The 22273-nt window shown below is 38.5% G+C and overlaps 1 protein-coding gene across 3 annotated transcripts in view; it reads right to left on the bottom strand.

The window, feature by feature from the left end:
• The window catches only part of camk2b2 (calcium/calmodulin-dependent protein kinase (CaM kinase) II beta 2), a 66257-nt gene that overhangs the window by 34537 nt on the left and 9447 nt on the right, over positions 1-22273 (bottom strand). For all 3 annotated transcript variants that reach the window (XM_085464702.1, XM_085464703.1, XM_085464704.1), the window contains exons 3-7: positions 21891-21950; positions 19961-20015; positions 19358-19423; positions 8870-8942; positions 1634-1736 (exon numbers count right to left, since the gene is read on the bottom strand). In XM_085464702.1, coding sequence (XP_085320828.1) covers positions 1634-1736; positions 8870-8942; positions 19358-19423; positions 19961-20015; positions 21891-21950 — 357 coding nt within the window. The remainder of the gene's footprint in view (positions 1-1633; positions 1737-8869; positions 8943-19357; positions 19424-19960; positions 20016-21890; positions 21951-22273) is intronic.

Genomic DNA, 22273 nt, shown 5'->3' with positions numbered 1-22273 from the left:
AAAGCTTCTGAAGCGTGATCATCGAACAATCAAGCGTTTCATTCAAAATAGTCAACAGGGTCGCAAGAAGCGTGTGGAAAAACCAAGGCGCAAAATAACTGCCCATGAACTGAGAAAAGTCAAGCGTGCAGCTGCCAAGATGCCACTTGCCACCAGTTTGGCCATATTTCAGAGCTGCAACATCACTGGAGTGCCCAAAAGCACAAGGTGTGCAATACTCAGAGACATGGCCAAGGTAAGAAAGGCTGAAAGACGACCACCACTGAACAAGACACACAAGCTGAAACGTCAAGACTGGGCCAAGAAATATCTCAAGACTGGTTTTTCTAAGGTTTTATGGACTGATGAAATGAGAGTGAGTCTTGATGGGCCAGATGGATGGGCCCGTGGCTGGATTGGTAAAGGGCAGAGAGCTCCAGTCCGACTCAGACGCCAGCAAGGTGGAGGTGCAGTACTGGTTTGGGCTGGTATCATCAAAGATGAGCTTGTGGGGCCTTTTCGGGTTGAGGATGGAGTCAAGCTCAACTCCCAGTCCTACTGCCAGTTTCTGGAAGACACCTTCTTCAAGCAGTGGTACAGGAAGAAGTCTGCATCCTTCAAGAAAAACATGATTTTCATGCAGGACAATGCTCCATCACACGCGTCCAAGTACTCCACAGCGTGGCTGGCAAGAAAGGGTATAAAAGAAGAAAAACTAATGACATGGCCTCCTTGTTCACCTGATCTGAACCCCATTGAGAACCTGTGGTCCATCATCAAATGTGAGATTTACAAGGAGGGAAAACAGTACACCTCTCTGAACAGTGTCTGGGAGGCTGTGGTTGCTGCTGCACGCAATGTTGATGGTGAACAGATCAAAACACTGACAGAATCCATGGATGGCAGGCTTTTGAGTGTCCTTGCAAAGAAAGGTGGCTATATTGGTCGCTGATTTGTTTTTGTTTTGTTTTTGAATGTCAGAAATGTATATTTGTGAATGTGGAGATGTTATATTGGTTTCACTGGTGAAAATAAATAATTGAAATGGGTATATATTTGTTTTTTGTTAAGTTGCCTAATAATTATGCACAATAATAGTCACCTGCACACACAGATATCCCCCTAAAATAGCTAAAACTAAAAACAAGCTAAAAACTACTTCCAAAAACATTCAGCTTTGATATTAATGAGTTTTTTGGGTTCATTGAGAACATGGTTGTTGTTCAATAATAAAATTATTCCTCAAAAATACACTTGCTTAATAATTCTGCACTCCCTTTATTGAGACTGACCTTAGTCAAAAGTGTTGAAAAAACAATGAGAAAACCCAAAGAAGGACAAATATCTGTGGCTTCAACTTGTATAACCCTTTGTGTTTTGGGGGTTGTCTTATCTTTTAGATAATCTCTTATTTAGAATTAGATAATCTTTGTCTTCTAAATGCCTCCTTAATTTTTTGAGCATGAAACTTTGTCTGTAGCATTCTTTCTAATTGTACATATGTTTTGAAATTAATGGAGATGCTTTTCTAATTGTGTTATTTTTAATAACACCTACAGACACATGCACACTTCTCTGTGTGTGTGTGTGTGTGTGTGTGTGTGTGTGTGTGTGTGTGTGTGTGTGTGTGTGTGTGTGTGTGTGTGTGTCTTACCAAACCAAGCCTGTTGGTCTCCTTGTACTTCAATGGCCAGTCCAAAATCAGCCAACTTGACTGCTGCGTTCTTACATTTGCTGGCCAGCAGCAGGTTTTCTGGCTGAAGGTGTAACACAAGCACAGTCGTGTCATGTTAGTGTTACATTTTATGACCTTATTAATTTATGTCTCAAGGTTGTTACGACATTGTTACTGAAAGGCTTTTCTTAAATTACTTCAGAAGGGGTGGCAAAATCTAGGGATGTTTTTATTTCATGTTAAGTCATTTGTAACTCCATCTAACCTATCTTACACACTCACAACAAGTACTATAATCACTATGCAAAGATCTCAACAGTAATCTTGCAGAGTTGAGCCAGATAAAAGTTTAGTATCACATTCAACAAGCTTAAGTTTTTAAAAAAAAATTGCGCTTTAATTTGGTTTCTTTGTGGCTGATATTTTATTTTATTTTATTTTATTTTATGGCAGTAGTCTTTCTGTGACATTTTATTTTTTAGCAACTGGAAGGACCAGTCCTTCCAAGATGGTCCCTGTTCTTTTTTTCCTGTTTCTTGAGTTTCTGCTGCCTGGGGTATTCCCTAAGCACATGCTCAGTGCTACATCATTGCTACATCTTCCTGATGTACTGATGGATCTTTGTTGTTTCATCTTGGATAGTACTTCTGACACTGACTAATCAGTCTCTTTCCTCCCCCTCAGTGTACAGTGGCACTAGGCTTGGGATGGAACCCTCCACGTATGGTAAGGAGCTTTCTTGTCTTGATGTCAGTGGCTTATATTTCATATTTTGGCCAGCTTATTATCCTAGCAGAGCACCTGATGACTGATGATGATGATGTTTATGACTATGCAGCATAAGCATGTGTGAGGCATTCATACAGAACTTTTTCATAATGTTGCTATTTGCTGGGATTGACACATCTATCACAACTGCAGTCCTCTGTTCCCTGTCAATCACCACTATGACTGGTTGCTTGGACAGCAGCTTCCTAACTCCCACAAGAATTTAGCCCCATTTGTTCTCAACCATCTTTGATGGTGTCTCCTTTAGTGACTTGGGGAGTTCTAGTCCACATGTGGCGCAGATGTTTCTATAGAGCTACTTGGTTGCGCCGCTCGGTGTACTCTGTCCAAGCTTGCATCTTGCACCCTGCTACTATATGTTGGATAGTCTTCGGGGCACCTTTGCACTGTCCGCAACTTGAGTCCTGTTGGCCTGAGGTAGTGTCCTGCTTCTGCTGATATCATGCTCAGCTGTGTGTGTATATGCAAACATTTAGAAAATCAATAAATGCATTTGGGGGGAGGGGGGGTAGTCAACTGGTTGTGGAAAATGGGGCATTGGGAACAAGTTTCTTCTCTTACTTCTTTTCCTATACATAACTTTAAAGGGAAAACAGGAGAATGGGGCAGACCAGTTATACTCAGATCAGAACGCTAAAAATAGTTATGGCTACAGACATATTCAGAGATACAGTCATACATTTTCCAGCAAATAAAATGTACTCTCTCATTTTGAGGTTGAGACACACAGATGGGACTGGAAAATGTGTATAAGCCTTTTTTGCCTTTGTTTACTTGAGGACGACCAAACACATCTTGTCTGTCTGCAATAGTCGTGTCTTTGCTGCTCAGACGCTGATGTAAAAAGCAAATGTGACAAATAGCTACACAGGAATGACAGCTCTTTGCTGTCTGACTAGTTTATGCTAAGAGTGACAGATCTGTGTCACAGAAGCAGCAATCATTTCACCACAGTGATAGAAACAGCTGTATGCTGTAATCCAGCTGAAGGACAGTCATCATGTCACCCTCTGCTGGTTGATTTAAAAACACAGAAGGTGCATACAGTAAAGGCCTTAACTTACTGTGCCCAGTAGATCAATCTTATTCAGAAATATTCCACAACTGTTGGACAAATGTATTTTTCATTCCACAAAGAACAGACTCAGTTGTTTGATATTTTAGGAAATACTACTACACTTTATTAATAAAATGTTCTAGTTCTAGTTCATTTGGACAACTTAAAATAACCCAAAACAAAACAAAACACTTTCTAAGTCAAGATTTGAACTTCAGACTAATCGGGGAATTAATTGTTGTACTTTTTTACTTAGTCAAAATGAACAGATGATGTTTTTGTACTTTTTGACACTATATCATAATCATGATAAAGAGAGCTGCAAATGTCAGTATCAAACACAAAAACTGTATATATTATATACAGTTGTATACTCAATGGGCAAAAAAGTCAAATTAAAAACTAAAGTCAAAATGCAAACGTGTTTAATGTTTTCCTTTCCTAAATGTTACCAAAAGTGCACCAAATTCTTTATAAAATTCAGATTTAAAAACTCAATTTGTGAGATTTTAACATATCATCTATTCTGTATATCACTTGTCCACTTTCCTGACTCAAATATTGTACCAAAGGATGTTAGATGGTTAATGTGATTAATATTAATTGCTAAACATGAGGATATTAACTTCATCATCAAACAAGTTACCATGCTGTCTCATATTTTCCAATAAAAATCAGAAATTTGCTTTAGAAAATAATCAGTAGGTAACTGTAGTTTCCATGTTTGTACCTGGAAAAAAAAATTCACATTTGATATTTGCATAAAATTTATAAAATCCTAACAGAACACATGCAGAGGATTCCACACAAATGCACCGTACAGTGATGTTGGTACTGAAATAAGCATCCAACCATAGTCTGATTAGAGCAGGCTCAGGCTGAGAATTATCGTTGTTTCTATTTCTGTGTCTAGACAGCAAAAAAACAAAAAACAATCTAAGTGACTATGAAAGTCAATTCATTGTTAACTCCAACAGTGGGGGTGGTGTGGGGGTTTTATACTGTCCTCTTAAAGAAAAGGGTCACTGCAAATCAACATAAAATGATGTTGTATATAATGTAGTATTTCTTTGAAGATGGGAGTGTTCTCTCCATGATGACACTGTCACGAATCACAGGATGCAAGGGGCCACTAACTGGTTCAATGAAAATGTAGTACTGTCTAAAATATAGTGAGTACAGACTATATAGTGCACTCAAAGAATTCTTCAATGTTTTACGAAAAGTAGTGTACATCTGATGGTTGCTACCCAAGCATTGTATCCAATCATGCATTGTATTAAAGTGAGAGATGAAAATAAAGAGAGCAGTGCATCAAAGCATTAACTAATACCATGATGAAATAAGTATTGCTGAAAAAACATTGCAATCGGTATTTATTAAGTATTTATTAAATGAAATATTTATTTATTTATGTACAGAATATTGACAAAAGTATTACTTATCCATCTAAATCCTGAAATTCAGGTAATCCAATCACTTCCATGGCCACAGGTATATAAACTCAAACAACTAGGCATACACACTGCTTCTGTAAACATTTGGGAAAGATTGGGTCGCTCTCAGGAGTTCAGTGAATTCTAGTGTGATGCCGTGATAGGATGCCACCTCCAAACAAGTCCAGCTGTGAAACTTCCTTGCTATTAAATATTCCATAGTAAACGGTTGGGGGGAAATATAACAAAGTAGAAGTCATTGAGAATGACAGCAACTATGCCATGAACTAGTAGGCCAGGTAAACTGCATAGTGTGCTGAGGTTGGCAATCACTACAGATCTCCAAAGTGGGCCTTCAGATTAGCTCAAGAAGATTACATAGAGAGCTTCATGGAATGGCCACTTCATGACCAAGTTCCAAATGCAGTGAAGTAAAGCATGCCGCCACTGGACTCTAGAGCAGTAGAGAAGTGTTCTCTGGAGTGATGCATCATGCTTCTTTGTCTGGCAATCTGATCAACAAGTCTGGATTTGGCTATTACCAGGAGAACAGTACTTGTCTGATTGCACTGTGCAAAGGATAACGTTTGGTTGAGGGGGAATCATGATGCGGGGTCATTTTCAGTAGTTGGGCTCAGCCCCTTAGTTCCAATGAAAAGAACTCTTAATGCTTCAGCATACCAAGACATTTTGGAGAATTTCATGCTCCCAACTTTGTGGGAACAGTTTGAGGATGACCCTCTCCTGTTCCAACATGACTGTGCACCAGTGCACCGGGGGAAAAATCTAAACCTACATGGCCTTGTGTGAAAAAGCCCCTTAAATCTAATAACTGGTTGGGTCAGTTATTAGTAATAAACACCTTAGTTCAATGTTTTTGGGTTCTCAGTTTGACTGTTATTATTTATTCTTATTTGCCACATTTCTAAGTATCTTCTTTCATATATCTTTGTTTCAGTTTCTGGCTATTCTGCCTTTGGTTTTGTACAGTTATTTTATAATTTATAATTTATATATTACATTTTTTTATAATGATTTTTTATTAAATGTGTACAGTCTTCCCTTTGTGCCCCATTGTGCCCATCTGTCTTTGATTTGTTCTAGCTGTTTTCCCCCACCGTTTCCCCTAGCCTCATTACTGTCATTATTGTCTCAGTCTCCTCTTGCCCCTCTGTTGAGTCACCCACAGTATGCTTTCTAGATTTCCTAGTGCGTCCTAGTATTACACTCCTTGTATAATTACTCTTTGTGCCTCCTTTTGCTTTCTGTTTTGGGATCATGTTTTCCTTTGATCAATCCAGCATTAAATATTCACCTTATGCTCACTTTGGTCTCCTGCATTCTGCACTTGGGTTGGAAAACAATTAACCAAATTCCACACAGTTGATAGTCACAGAGCAAGTTGACCGCACAAAGCACCCAGAGGGCACAACAATCTACATGGAAGAAAATGACTTAGACTGTTCTAGGTTTCTAGTCTACTCACAAAGACTGAGAGAAACAGCTGATATGAGGGCTTGGCCAGCTGCTATCTCAGCATTCGAAGGTATAAAATCTCACAAACCTCAACTGCTTCACTAGCTGGTTATTCCCACTTCTTACTCCCAGTTACTTCACAGTAATAGACTATTATAGGACAATTCAATTCAATTCAGTTCAATTTAATCTTATTTATGTAGCACCAAATCACAACAACAGTTCCCTAAGGGGTTTTATATTGTTAGGTAAAGACCCTACAATAACACAGAGAAAATAAAAAACAACAACAACAATCAGATGGCCCCCTATTAGCAAGCACTTTGCAGTGGGAAGGAAAAAGTCCTTTTTTAACAAGAAGAACTTCCCCAGCAGCCATGTGCCAAAACTGGTTGGTTTCAAGGGGAGGAAGACAGAACAAAAGACACACTCTGGAAGAGAGCCAGGAATGAATAATAATAATAATTACGTGCAGAGTAGTGTTTAAAAACATAGTGAGTGAAAGAAAGGTGAGTGAACACTTGTGCATTAGTGCACTAGTGCATTACACCCCGAGGAGCCTAAGGTTATTGCACTAATTCAGGGTCACCTAATCCAGACCTAAGAAAATGCTTTGTCAAAAAGGAACATTTTAAGCCTATAATCTTAAAAGCAGACAGTGTGTCTGTCTCCCAAATCCAAATTGGGAGCTGTTTCCACAGAAGAGAGGGCTCCTCAGGTTGTACAGGCTGCCTTAGTTTCTATATTTCCTGGGTCAGAGAGAGTGCTGATCTACCCAAGACCTTCCCTGAATCTGTGTCTCAGCAAGTGAACCCAGTGAATTCTGAACAAACTAGTCTAGCCAACTTGGAGCTTCCACTGTATCCTGCACTGGAGCTGCTGTGGACCCAGACATCAGAAAAGTGCACCCTGCTCAGCTCCCACAAGAGTTGACAGAGTCTTCTGAGTATCCTGAACCTCAGGGTAGGATTTATCTACTCCATTGGCCAGTAGCTGTGGGGTCCAACTAGCCCCCACAGCTACTTAGTCTCCGCCACTGGCCACCTCACCAGCTCCCTGAGCTGAATCATCTCTGCCAAGGCCTCTGTCCTTTGTCCTTTGATCCTGCCCCATGAAGTACACGGTCATGGAATAAAACATTTGGCAAGCTTTTCAAGACCATTTAAGGGGAAATAAACAGGCTTTCCAACAGCACAAGATTTATAAATTTTATTGAGTAATTTATTATTATTTATTTATTAATTAATGACCAAACACAATTTTTTTTTACTTTTTGTACTAAGTTTATATAGTCTTAAAATCAATAAAAAGCCATCACACAGATTTCTGCTATAAATGTAATATAAATTGCTATATTAATGTTAACATACATTCTTGACAATATTTTGTCTTGACTGCATCATTACAAAAGATTATTTGGGGTTTTTTTTGTTCTTTATAGAGCTTTAGGTTGTTGTTTAATTATATGTTGGTTGGTTATTAACATTGTTTTTTTTTATTTGTTTATTTGCTACTCATACATACTGCACAAATCACTAAAAAATGTATGTAATTCAGTACAGCAGATATTGTTTTATACAGCTGCAGTATGTATCTATGCTGTAAGAAACAGCACATGATAATAAGAGGAACGCTTGATATACACAAAAAATATTCAAACATTCCTCTGTGAAGGATTAGTTACTTTCATCTGTGAACAGGGATTCATTGTTACCTGTTCAGATATACATACATATCCTGCTTAAACATGAAGCAGGTCAATGAAAGTCCAAAGGAACTTAATCAAAAGAACGTCAGCTGCGTGGTATACATCACTGCAGCACTGGAGGTGAGCAGACACAAGGTTTCCACCTGCTATGAAATTTCTCTTTCAGTTGTAGTCCACTCAAGTGCATGCACAAGACAGAACTTCAACATATGTGCACAAACACTCATGCACGTTTTGATAAATCCAGCCCATAGACATGCACAGACATGCTGGATATAAGTATTTTCACTGCACTTACCAGCTGTCAATTACAACAGTCAGACAAAACACAGAACTATGGAGAACCGCTTACTGATTTACAAAAAAGTGAGACCACAGCCATACTGGGCCTTCATCAGGCAAACAGACAACATGACATCAGAAGATGATATCCAGACCAAACTGCAATACAGATGACAAAACTCAACAAAACGTAATCTGCTACACCACTCACATATAACAGTGGGAATTCCACATAGAACCTTTTTTTTAAAAATTGGAACACTGTTCATAATTAATAATTTGTATTAACATTTGGAAGGTATCATTCTTTTTGTGGAAGCTCTACATTTTTCCTTCATGGACTCTTGTCCCTGAGCTAAACCTGACCTGAACATAGTACAGAATGTTCCTTATACTGATTTTATAGCTGTGCAGCTAAAATTCACACACCTACATGGACACAGACACATGACCTGCTCGTGACTCACCTTGAGATCTCTGTGAACCACACCCATCTGATGGCAGTGGAGCACGGCCTCCAGGATCTGCTGGATGCAATGACTGCATGCAGACAGCAGGGGGAGCAGGTTAGTCTGAACACATTTAGCACATTGAGCCCCAACTGTCACAGGCACACATACATGTTTTCAGTGTAGGAACCAGCTCTCTCTTCCACACTCAACACGTTTGCACACACATATAAAAAAGTGTGAACCTGTCTGTGAGCTACACAGAGAGAATGCGTACAGTTTGCTATTTTCTGCTTTAAAGAAAGTGCCAAATATTAGTCAGGCAGCGTAGGAGGGCTCTGCAGCTCCGTGTGGGAGACACTCTGTCTAACCTGTATATTTTTGTGTGTAATTTATTTAGCAGCAGTGATAACAAAGCCTTTGAGGAAAGGATTCTGCAAGTATTTAAAGTTGTCACTGCTGCCACTCTATTGACCTCTACTCCTTCACCCGTTCTCAGGTTTTCTCACTCACTCAGTCACTCTTGCTCAAAGTATGACAGTCCTAGGACCCACAGGAATTGTAAATATATTTCAGACTTCTAAAATAGTACAACAAGAGCTGCAAAAGCAGAACCAGAAGACAGGCAAGACAGGCAAGGGGAGACAAACAAACAGGCAGCAGGCACAGACAAAACTTGTATCAAATCACAGGCAAAAATTAAAAAACAGGACTATAAAATACAAGCAGCTCTTGTACAGCGGGTGCACAGCAATGCAACACAGTGAGACACACACACACACCTTGAGGTCCCTGTGCACTATGTCATGGTGGTGGGTGTAAGAGACACTGTCTAGAATCTGATGAATACAGTGACTGTGGAGACAGAACAACACAGTGAAGACCAGATAAAGGAAGCAACACGAGAAGGAAAGGGACCAAAAACATAGTAAGAAAGAGACGTGGACAGAGAAGAGAACGGGAAGATCTGAGGCACAGAGGCTGTTGCAGGGCGAGGAAGCGAGGGAGTTGATGTGAGAAGCACTTTACATATTTCCTGATTTGACTAGACTAGACATATAGAGTTTTTTTTAAATCTCCATTGCTAAGATTTCATTCAGTTCATAAACATATCTTTGTTTCTTCGTCTTGCTATTCTGTTCAAATTAAAAGTGAATTTTTAATCCATGTACATGGAGCTTTTCTAAAATGGCCTCCAGAGTGTGTAAACCTGAAAACACAGCTGCACTATGTGACAATGAGAGAAAAGGAGCTTTGTAGACCTGTCATCATATTGCTAACAAAACCGAACATGAAACTGTGTACTTTACAATTGTTGCTAAAACAGACCGTGTGTACAGTGGTGTGAAAAAACTGTTTTCCTGTTTTTTTGTCACACATTTGTCACACTTAAATGTTTCGGATCATCAAACAAGTTTAAACATTAAACAAATATAACACAAAATGCACTTTCTAAATAAAGCTGTTTATTATCAAGGGGGGGGAATCCATGCCTACGTGGCCCTCTGCGAAAAAGTGATTGCCCCCAGTAAATTTATGTTTTATAACATAAATTAACTGTGGTTTTTTACATCTTTGGAAAGCGGAGTTCACTTTCTTTAGTCACACCCACACACACATAACCTTAAAAAGATGGTTTATGTTCTAAAACCCTTTAATGTGGCTGAATTAGAACAACTCTGCAAAAATGAGTGGGCCAAAAGTCCTCCACAGCACTAGAAAAGACTGGAAAAGATTGCCAGTTATCACAAATGCTTAATTGCAGTTGTTGCTGCTAAAGGGTGGCCCAACCAGTTATTAGGTTTAGGGGGCAATTGCTTTTCACACAGGGCCATGTAGGGTTGGAATTTATTCCCCTTAATAAAAAAAAATAAAAAAAAAACTTTATTCAAAACAGCATTTTGTGTTTACTTGTGTTATCTTTGTCTAATATTTAAATTTGTTTGATCTGAAACATTTAAGTGTGACAAACATACAAAAAAATAGGAAATTAGGAAGGTGCAAACACTTTTTCACACCATGGCAAAAGACAGACAAAGCTACAGTAACATTACTCATTACTTTTTTGAAGTTGGATGGCACAGTTGTGCAGTGGTTAGAAATGTCACCTATGAAAGCTGTGATAAGCCCGCTGACTCTCAACTGGTAAGTGACTGAAAAAATGGACAGAAGGAAATTCTGAAGCCTCATGTTTGCAGTATTTTTACTGTTGCCTTCTTGTGTTTTTTTCTAGCTGAATATCACAGATTAGGTATGGACTTGAATAAGAAGTAAACAACACATCCATATGTGTCGATCCCAAAGTAGCTTTGCCATTTGTCAAAGCATATAAAATGGTTTAAAAATGGTTTAAAATGAGAAATTTTATTGAGTAATTATCAATAAAACAGGCTTTGGGTAGACTAAGACCACTAACACACTTAGCATATGAAATGACTTGATTATAGTCTATTGCAAACAAGGACATGGACAGCTGAGCTGGAGACCTGATAGTCAAGTAGTCATTCTTGTGATATTTCTTTAAAGTCCACTATCAAGGGCACATGCATTGTAATATAAATTCTCTGTGGACACAAAAAAGCAAGCATTTGCTCACTGTGTGATGATGACATTTACATCACTCAGAAGCAAGCATACCCTAGTGAATTTGTGAGTGTGGAAAGTATTATCAGGATTTAAGAAAGATTAGTCCCATTACAAAGACAGAAACTCAACATTTTCACCATAACCATCTTGGATTTTTGATATCCAATGTGATGAGCAAAGGGGGACTCTGACGGAGAGCATTCTGCCATTTACCTAAGTAGGCTTGCACTAATACACGATGGAGTCTAATGGAGTCTAAAACATAATTCACGAAATTAACCCTCTCCAGGCAGACGTTGCAGATTTGCAACAGTTAAGACCTAACAACCTGATTACCCCACATACATATTTTATGAGGTTTTTTTTACTCAGAAGTACCACTGCAGGACTTGGTTGTGCATTAGCAACACAAAACGTAATTTGGGCCTGAGAGGGTTAAGGTCGAACACAAGTTCAGTAAGGAAGATCTATATTCATCCATCTGTTTCCATTCCTGTGTGTTTGAGCTGGTAGTGTATCCTTTGCAACACGTCTGCTTTCCCACGATAAACAAACTCAATTCTGTCATCACTCTGGCCCATTCTTTTTTTGGTTTTTTTTGCCTGCCCTCTGTGAGCCAATCATTCTGTTTTCCATGCGCTTTAAACGTCATTGCTGTTTTATCACTCTGCCTTTAAGAAGCACATTCCTCCTCCCCATATCCACCTTATCCTGGCCACCACCAGCATCTAGGCTACATTCACTAGACTTTCCTCTGCTATGTAGCTTCATAGAAATTATTTGGTGATTCGATTCTAACTCTGCATTTCAAAAAGCATGTTCAGTTCTTCTTTTTAAAATAAATGTCCTTTTTATAGTCAGTAATACTTGAAACTACTTATTGAGACTGTACACTCATCAGTTTAGTGCAAATAACAGATCAAGGGATCAGAGCGCCATTTTCCCACAGATTTCTTACATGTACAACCATATTTCTTTTTGAAACCACAGCAATCGCCCCTTTGTGGCTTTCAGAAAGAATGTAGAGACACTTTTGCAATGCCTGTATACAGTAAAGTGTAAGCAATCTAGCTGTTGTCCAGTGTTGTCAAGGTGCATATCCAAATTGAAGACAAGTAATAACCAGCACTGAGGAATACATGTCCTGGCATGTATTCTTCAGTGCTGGTTGAAATATTTCTTTACTTCAATTTGACTCAGCTTCAAGGAAAAACGATGCAGTGATAGAGCTATGAATCAACATCAGCTTCACTTCTTGACTTGTTGGTGCACACAGTAAAGTTAGCTCTTAATTACCCAATAGTCAAATTAGCTATAGCAGCTAGTTAGATAGAAGATTCTGAACAGGGCTGAACAGGTTGCGAATAGGATATTGAGCTGTGATCAGCAGGGATAATGGATGCATGGACACATGGAGATGTTGCTGGCTATGCAGAGCAGCAGAGGAATAATAACTGCACTAAACAGAGATGTCCAGAATATGAAGAACTAAATAAAGAGTGAAATCTGGAGCAGAGCACCACAGAGGAGCAGAGCTGAGGAGGTGAAAGGCTGAAGACTGAGGCAGAGCAGCATGTATACTGGAAAAGAGAGATACTGGAGGACTTTAGTAATAATTCATTTCCTATTCTTCTTAAGAAACATAAGATATTAATTGTTATTTTCAAACTTTGTTATAGCCAGCTGTGCGGTCAGCTTTAAAATGCTGGTAGCACGGTGGTGTGTTGGTTAGCACTGTTGCCTCAGAGCAAGGTTTGAATCCACCATCTGGCCACAGCCTTTGTGGGGTTTGCATGTCCTAATCTGTAGCTGTTTTGGTTTCCGCTGGGTAATCTGGATCTCCCACAGTCCAAAGATATGCAGTTAGTAAGGTTAGGTTAATTGCTGATTCTAAATTTGGCCATAGGTGTGAGTGGCTCTCTGTTAACCCTGCGACTCTGCTGTATAAATAAAACTGAACTGAAATATTGGACTGTAAAGCTTAGATGCTTCCAGCACATCATTTGTAGCTGAACTTTGGTCATTAGTGTACCTGGCTGCATAGATAACCCTCAAATGTATTTACCACACTTCACTCCCTTTGGTTGTTTCTTCAGTTATGGTGTCTTGGACCCAGGGGTCTTAGTTTTGTAGAATCTTTATGTTTTCTTTTGGGGTTGTGATGTTATTTATGTTCTAGTCTTTATTATTTTGTATTGAGTATTATATTAAGTCTTTGTGGTTCTAGTCCACTGTTTCATTGTGAAGTCCGCTCCCTTCTTTCTTCATTGTGTCCCAGTCTCCTCTGCTTCTTATTCTGCGTAAACTCTATCTTGTCTGTGTTTTGTCTTCTGTCTGCATCAAGCTAGTGTATCTTTGTCCAGGGCTCCGTGTATATCTCTTGTCCTTGTCCGTTCTCATGTCTTAATCTGGGTTGCTATATTTGTTTACCTGCATTTCCGTTCCCATTCTCTGTTGCTTCCTGTTTTATTTTGGTTGCCTGTGTCTCGTCTCCAGTATGTTCAGTTTTGCTCTCCTTGTCTCATTAGTCTGTGATTAGTGTCCGCTGTGTTCCCACCTGTGGTCTGTTCCCTCAGTATTCTCTGTGTGTTTATATTGTCTCAGTCTTCCCTTGCCCTTTGCCATGTTCTCCTTCTAGGCTGTGTTTATCTTGCTGTACGCTCCATGTTGTCCATGTTCCCTCGTTTATGCCTATCTCATGAGTTCCTGTTTTCTGCTTGGTCAGATTTATTTTGTATAATGTATTTTATTGTCTTTTGCTCAGCAATAAAGCTGTTTTGAGTTTTGCATTGTTCTTTTGAAGTCCTGCATTTGGGTCCTAACCTGCCTTCTACACAGCCAACGTGACACATCGCTTCAAAGTTGAGATCATTTTAATGGGATACCCACCCATTTTGACTCGCCAAGAATTATATTAGTGGTTCTTGTATCATTGCTAGTTTCTTCCTGTGAGGGAGATAAAAAAAAATGCCAGTTCTGCGAGTCTTTACCCATGGTGCAGACTAACAAAGAAAAATTTAAATGCAGACCTGACGATAGTGCTGGAGGAAAAAAATATACAAGACAGTGACAGAGTCATTAGGATTCAACCTCTGGGGATGGACCCCCAGGCCACGGACTGGTCTGTGAGTCGTTTGGTACCGGGCCACAAGAGTTGAGGCTCGGGTGTGAAATTTATGGTTTTCAGGGTTTTTATCATTATTTTTAAATCATTTTTATCATTAACTCGGTTACCCTGGGTCTTTTCCCGTGTGTTATGAATAAATCTTCTTATTTTTGGTACCGGTACTTGTTTTACTTTGTTGTATTTATCCACGACACCTTAAAGGTTGGTCCGTGAAAATATTGTTGGACATAAGCCGGTCAGTGTCACAAAAAAAGTTGGAGACCACTGATCCAGAGGACTCATTATCAGTTTTCTGTGGAATTATTTTACACACTCATTTGTGGTGGACAGAAATTCAAGTAACAACTACAGTATGTGAAAAGCTGACACATAAAACCAAATGAATCCATATGGTTGGACACCAGAAGAGGTTAAGTAACAGGAAATCTGTTTTTTGGTCATCTAGAGTGAGTGAGACATGAACAGGGTAGAGAAAGAAGGGAGAGACTGAGTGATTCTGCGTACAGATGGAGTACAGAGAGGAAACCATTAGTGAGATACTGTTGGACAGAAATCAAGACCTGCTAGTCACACACCCACACATGAACACACAGAGTGCCACACACACACAGACACACACATAATTTATGCAAAGAGAACAGGGGAGATTGAAGACAGCTGAAGGAAAGAACAGAGAATAACAGGGAAAGTAAAGGTTAAAATTAGAGGAATAACTTTCCTTATAGTTTAACACAAATTCCTATCTTTTTTTAAATATCTTTTGATCTTCAGATCTCCTTTAATTGGTTGAGAGACTTTTCAAACTGGCAAAGCATTAGTATAGCATTTGTTCATTAGAGGCAAGTTCATGTAGCTCCTTTCTGCAGGTGTGTGGATGGATCTTTCTGCAACTTTCTAATATTACTCATTAAACAGAAATAAAGGCTGTGATCCAAATCTGTGATATTATATATATATATATATATATATATTTTAATAAAAAGACAGAAAATGTCTTGATGCATCCTTAATCAGCCAGGTAAAGAAATCCAAGAAAGCCGATTGTGTGCATCTGGATGATGCATTTCAACTGGAAGAAACATGTCATTACTCTGACAAGTGATTTGTTCAGTCTCAGCTGACAACATGTTTCCCCATATTTAGCACCACTGACTGTCTGTGAGTTCTGTTTCATTAAACATATTGTTTAACATACTGTTTAGTGATTAGTATGTATAAGTGGTTTGTGGTTGTATGCATCTTCCATCCAGTCAAGTTGCAGTTATGGTACAGTATATTGGGAAGTCATTGATGAGCTTTATTTGGGAAGCACCAAAGAGTAGTATTACCAATGTCATATCTGTTCAAACTGATTACAATTTATTATTCTGTTTGTGACTTATTGTTTTCAATAATGGCAAGCAAAGTGTTCTTGTTGAACATTACAATGTCAATGAAGTTTTAAACTGGACCATTTGGATATATAATGACCTTTCTTTTTTGAAATTTGGTCACATTTAGTGTAATTCCAGAGTTAGGACCCAGAGCAGTTTTTTTTGTCCTTAGAGTTTGAAGATTTTTTCAATTTAACTCAGTTTTATTTTTATAGTGCCAAAAAACAATTGCCTCAATGTGCTTTATGTTGTAAAACAACAAGTCTACAATAATAAAGAGAAAATCCGAAAAATCAGACAACCCCTCTGTGAGCAAGCACTTGGTGACAGTGGAATGGCAAAACTCCCTTTTAACAGGAAGAAACCTTCGGGAGGACCAGGCTCACAGACGGGTAACTATCTGCCACAACTGTTTGGGTTTGATGGGAGGGAGACAGGACAAAAGAGATGCTGTGGATGAGAGCCTGAGATTAATAATAACTTTTCACTTCAGAACTAAATGATCTAGTAAACAAAAACAGAAAGAAAACACACACCAACAGTTTCTCTCAATGACTTCAATTCAACAAAGTCCAGTGTATTAATAATTCAAGTGAATACCTTGTAAAATCCCACATCTAGTTAAACAAAACACAGTTAAAGCAATAATTACAGTTACCTGGGACTTATCAGGTGTTTTTTTTACAGCTCTATAGATATAACTAATGTTTTCAGGATTTGTTTTGTAATTATAAACCTCAGATTATGATCTGAATATTGAATACATCATTAAATTGCTCGACATCCTTAAACCTCCCACAAGATCAAATGAACACACTAGATAAAAACCCTATCTCTAATATACTCAATCAAATGCCCAATAATAAAATGCCTGTAACTGAAGGTTTCTCCAGTCACTTTGAAAGACATTTTAGACAATTTAACTCTATTATTTATAAGAATGATTTCAAAGAGTCCTCCAAAGTATGAATACAACACCTGATGACATTACTCTTGAAGCAAAAGATCCTTGATCCAGAGAACTATCAACCACTATCTCTTATTAATATGGTTAGGTTATTAAAATGAACTAGATAAAATCATACAATTTCTTATTCATCTTGATCTGAAAGGTTTTACCAAAAGTAGATATTCATCCACTAATTCCCAAAAACTTTTCAATTCAATACAGCTTTCAAACAACAATAAACACCATAATTTTATTATTAGACAGAGAAAAAGCATTTGATAGAGTTAAGTAGAAATTACTGTTTCCAACACTTGGAGAAAATTAATTAAATGACTGAATAAAGACACTTTACACTTCACTAAAGACCGCAGCCACCACCAATTAATTGAGTTCACAAAACTTCATTCTACACAATGGGACAGGTAAAGATGTCCTCTCTCGCCACCTCTCTTTGCTGTGTTTATTGAACCACTAGCAGCTACAATAAGACAAAATGGTAAAAGTATCCAAACAATCACTACTCAAACAGTCCACTGTACTCTTCTATATACATCTCCATAACTCAACAGGTTTATCACTGTTTATCACTAGCACATTTCCGTTTCTCTCCTTAATCACCTTAACCTGCTGTGCATCACTTGCAGCTAAATCTTTCTGCTTAGCCAATCAGCAAAAGTAATTTTCTCTTTCCCTTGTGTCTATCTCACATACAACAAATCACTAAAAGCCTTTTCCTTTGCAGGCTCTTTCTTTGATGTACCCCAGCCTTCCAGTACTCCTGTTTACTTTCGTCATCTCCCTGACTTACTTTTTACTCTTTGCTATCCTCTGCCTTTGAATACTTTCCTGTACTTCCTGTACTTCCTTATTCCACCACCAAGTGTCCTTGTCCTCTTTAGTTTGTCAAAAGGCTAAACCAAATGCCTCAGTACTATCTGATAACTCTCTCTTACCACCCAGAGCTTTTCATAACTCTTCCCTGAACTCTGAGCAACATTCTGCTTTCTCCAACTTCCACCATTTAATCCTTGCCTCTGCCTTCACCCACTTCCTCTTCTTACTCTCCAAAGCCATCCTACTGATTACCGAAAGCCCTCCTGTTACATTCTACCCTGCTACCACCTTGCAGTTTCCGATCTCTTTCAAATTTAATACGGTCTGTCCTTCATTTCTGTTCTATATCAAGCACCTCCTCATCACACTCTCTACCATTACCTGTATTTGACCCCCTTTGCAAAGATTGCAAAGATTTCCATAACAGAACTTAAAGGTAAGGCAACTCTAAAGATACAGTCACCTTTCTCACTCACTATGTGTTAATAGACTTCTCTGCATTGACTCATTCTTGTTATTAATCCCTGGCTCTCTTTCACAGCATGTCTTTTGTCCTGTCTTCAATTCTCTCACCCAGATGGCAGATGGCCACCCCTCCCTGCTGGAGGTTTCTTCCTGTTAAAAGGGTTTTTTTCCTTCCCATTGTTGCCAAAGTGCTTGCTCATAGGGGGTGATATGATTGTTGGGTTCTTCTCTGTATTATTGTAGGGTCTACTTTACAATATAAAGCCCCTTGAAGTGACTGTTGTTGTGATTTGGCACTGTTTAAATATAAAATAAATTGACATGGTAATTTATTTTCTGACAGCATAAACATCATGATTTGATTGATGATTATATTGTACTTTATTACTTTACCTAAATTACAATTTGAGGAATTACCACAGATAAAACATTTATATAATGCTTTTGGCAACATAATACAAAACTCCAGTTTTACTGTTGCTGCATAGACACAAAACAAACCCTGCTTCACTTGAAAACTTGATGGCTCTCACGCTATAATTGATTAATACTTCATATTTTATGTTGGAAGTATAACAGTCCAAACCGAATGTGAAAAAGATCACTCATTGTCCTGAATTGGATAACAGATGAATAAGCCAGAGTTAGGACGAGGATTGAGGGATAAATCTGTTTATGGAAAATAATAAATAGCTTAAAAAATCAGTTTACTGCATCTCTCATTCTACCTCTTCCCATCCTCCCTTTAACATTTCTGTCCCCTTCTTCTCTTCTCTCTCACGCCTTCACAAACCGCCTCCGCAGTCAAATTGATTTAAGTCTGCCTCCTAAGGGGGTTATGGCATGGGCATGTGTGCCTTCTGTACAGTTTTCTTGTATGTTTCAATCTGTCTGTAAATTTGGACTCTGGAGAAAGCTCCTCGCCCTCAATTTGCAATTCAGTGCACAGAAAATTGCGCAGAGGTATAATCCGTCAGAGCCACAGCCTGTTCTGCCAAAAAAAAAGAAAAAAAGAAAAAACAATGTGTCAAAATTATCTGCGTGCTAATGAGAGGAACACAACTCTCCAAGTTGCTGCTGGAGGACTGCAGAGGCTGGAGGACTGACATAGGCAGAGGATGAAGAAAAGATGAAGAAAAAGGGGTCAAAGATAATATTCACCAGGGGTTTACCTTGCATCTGCTTCACTGTAGTATTCTCGAGCCACAATATCCTCAAACAGCTCCCCTCCTGTCACTCTGAGAAATAGAAAGATGGAGGTTAAAATGGCAAATTATATAAATTTTTATTCTTTACTCAGACAGCACAAATGTATACACACACACACACACATGCAGGAGGGGGATGTCCTCATTAGGGGGAAACCCCGGTTGCAGGATTCACTCTGACTGTGTTGCCATGGAGACTGGCTCCAGTGCGGGGGAGTGTAGATCTATCTGTGTGTGCACTAAAGCGGGAGCCGCAAGGAAGGGGGTGGGGGTGCTGTTATGCAATGGGGGAACTGCCTTGGAACCAAGAAGGGGGATGGAGACAGAAGAGAAAAAAGAAGAAGAGAAGAAGGAATGAAGAGATGCAGGTATAAAGAAAGAAATCATGTAAAGCAGTGGCATCACTGAGGAGACAGATGCCATAAGGACTGAAGGAAGGGAGTGGAAAATGAAGCACCATTGGAGAGGAAAGAGGAGGCAGAGGACAAGGGAGGGGAGAAGGGAAAAAAGAAGTAGAGGATGGAAGGAGAAAAACAGGAGAAGTAAAAAAGAAAGGAAGCAACTCACAGGTCAAAGAGGAGATAGTGGAAGCCTTCCTCAGAGATACTGTCATGAAGACGAACTGCAAGAGGGATATCAGACTAATTAGGTCTGTTTTAGGACATTTTTTTTATTCAGGCTGCTATAAAGCACATTTATTAAGGCCTTTCGGCACTATTATAGACCAAATGAGCCCATATATTTAAGACATACTGGTAAGAACAAACAATAGATATTGCTTTAGCTTTTTCTATTTCTATTTTTTTAACTGACGAATATTTTTCCACAAGAACTGATATTTCATATTGCTAAACAGCTGATCAGCTGATCAGTCAACACTAGTGCTACTCTGGGTAGCAAAGGACATTGCTTATTCACTGATATGAATTAGGCTGTTAATTTAGGCCAATATAAAATGAGATGCAGATTTAGAGTGTCTTTTGGAGTGTTATAGGTTTATCTTTCAAATGATGTATCATTTCTCTTGCATAGTGTTAAAGCCATATGGCAGCATCTTGTCCATCACAAGGCAACCACACCCTAAAGCACACCCTGCTTTATTTTTTTTTATCACAATTAATGTCTGTATAGCCAGTGTATAGAAATGAGATCCCAACCAGAAGTTTGTGAAGTTACATTTTAAATATAAAAAGTTAAACATTGGGGCCTTTCATGCATTCATTATTGACAATTTCTCCATTAAGCAATTCACTAAAGCCTATTTCCCATTTATGATGGCTTATCAATAAAAATCTTAAGCTGACAGATTTAAAAGTGAAATATTTTCAGTGTTTAAATAGTCTAAATAAAAATCTGAAATACATTAAAGAGAGTTGAAATATTTTTAGTTCACCTCTAACAAAAGAATTAGTTTAATATAACTTAATGAGTTAAAAATGCCCCATTTTATGTCAGCATCTCCCTGTATGGTTTGTTTGTTTTTTTAATTTTTAGAAACATACACAGCATTACTGTTTGTCTTGCAAAACTTCAGTGCAAAGACTTTGAAGTTCACATTGCACGTCTTTCTTTGTGCATTGTTAAGAGGATCATTGTGCACTCTTCTGATTTTTCTGATGATAGTCATCAACCCCACAACTCACTTCACTCAGGGTCACAGATGTTAAACAATTAATATTAACAAAGAACAACTTAGTATGACTGTATATATAATTCAGTAGTTTAGCTAACTCAGTAAGATTGCTAATGCAAAGGGCTTACATTAACACATTCTGATTAAGCCTCATCACGCCCACTAACATGATGTTGTCAGATACATATACAAAATAGACAGCTGTACAATAGAAATAAGAAAAGCAAAACTAAATTCATAAGTATTGCTCAGTTCCAATGAAGCTTATGCGTAAATTCAGTGAGGAAGATCTGTAATCTCTTATCTCATTTCCCCACACTGTTAAACTCAATTCTGATATCATTACTCTGTCCAATAATATTCTTGCCTGCTGTCTACAAACTACTTATGCTCAATTCCGTGCATTTTACATACTCTCCTGTCTTTGTATTATTCAGACTCTCACTCTTGCCCAATTATTTTCTCATCTGCCTTCTTTGAGCCAATCAGCCTCCGCTTCGCATGATTTGAATCTGTGCTCTTCGTCTATCCTCCTTTCAGACTTTTGTTCGTGCAACCCACCTCTTCCCCAACTCCACCTCAGACACCTGTGTTTTCAATGGGAGAAATGTTTCGTCACTCATCCAAGTGACTTCTTCAGTCTCAGCTGACTGCAGGTTTCCCCAACCTTAAGTTCTCATTAGAATTTGCATATTAATAATCAAGGAACTGACCTCACAGCCCATTGTTCATTCACCGGGGTGGTTTCCGTTATTGTACTGTTTATAAGGTTGGGGGAACGTGCAGTCAGCTGAGACTAAAGAAGTCACTTGGATGAGTTATCTTTAAAAATGTAATAAACAGAAATCTGAAAAAAAGTCTCACCAATGTTGGGATGCTTTAGCAATCTGCAGATCCTGGCTTCCCGCTCCAGTTTCTGATGGTCTACAAGGAAGTAATGCTATGTTAGTTTGCGACAAAACAAGCAAAGCAAGAAAACGCCACTGTGGTCAAAACGAATGGCAAGGAGAAGAAACAGGAGAAAAAGGGGGATGATATGACAGTAAATGAAACAAGAAAATAAAGTAAATAAAACGCGTTGAGAAATGAAGAATGGGGAACAGAATGGGGTGCGAAAACAAGAAAGTAAGCACACAAGAAAGAAAAGGAGGGGAAAAATGAGAAGAGAGGAAACATGGAATGAAAAACAAAAAGAAAACAGGGAGAAAATAGGAAAGGAGAGGACAAAAAACAAGGCAGAAAAAGAA

This window comes from Copadichromis virginalis, linkage group LG7 (genome assembly GCF_057382275.1).
Source record: "Copadichromis virginalis isolate Kocher_CV1m ecotype Utaka linkage group LG7, C_Virginalis_male_GT1.1, whole genome shotgun sequence".
NCBI classification, from domain to species: Eukaryota; Metazoa; Chordata; class Actinopteri; order Cichliformes; family Cichlidae; genus Copadichromis; species Copadichromis virginalis.
The sequence above is the reverse complement of the archived record's forward strand: the minus strand, read 5'-3'. Positions and strand labels throughout refer to the sequence as shown.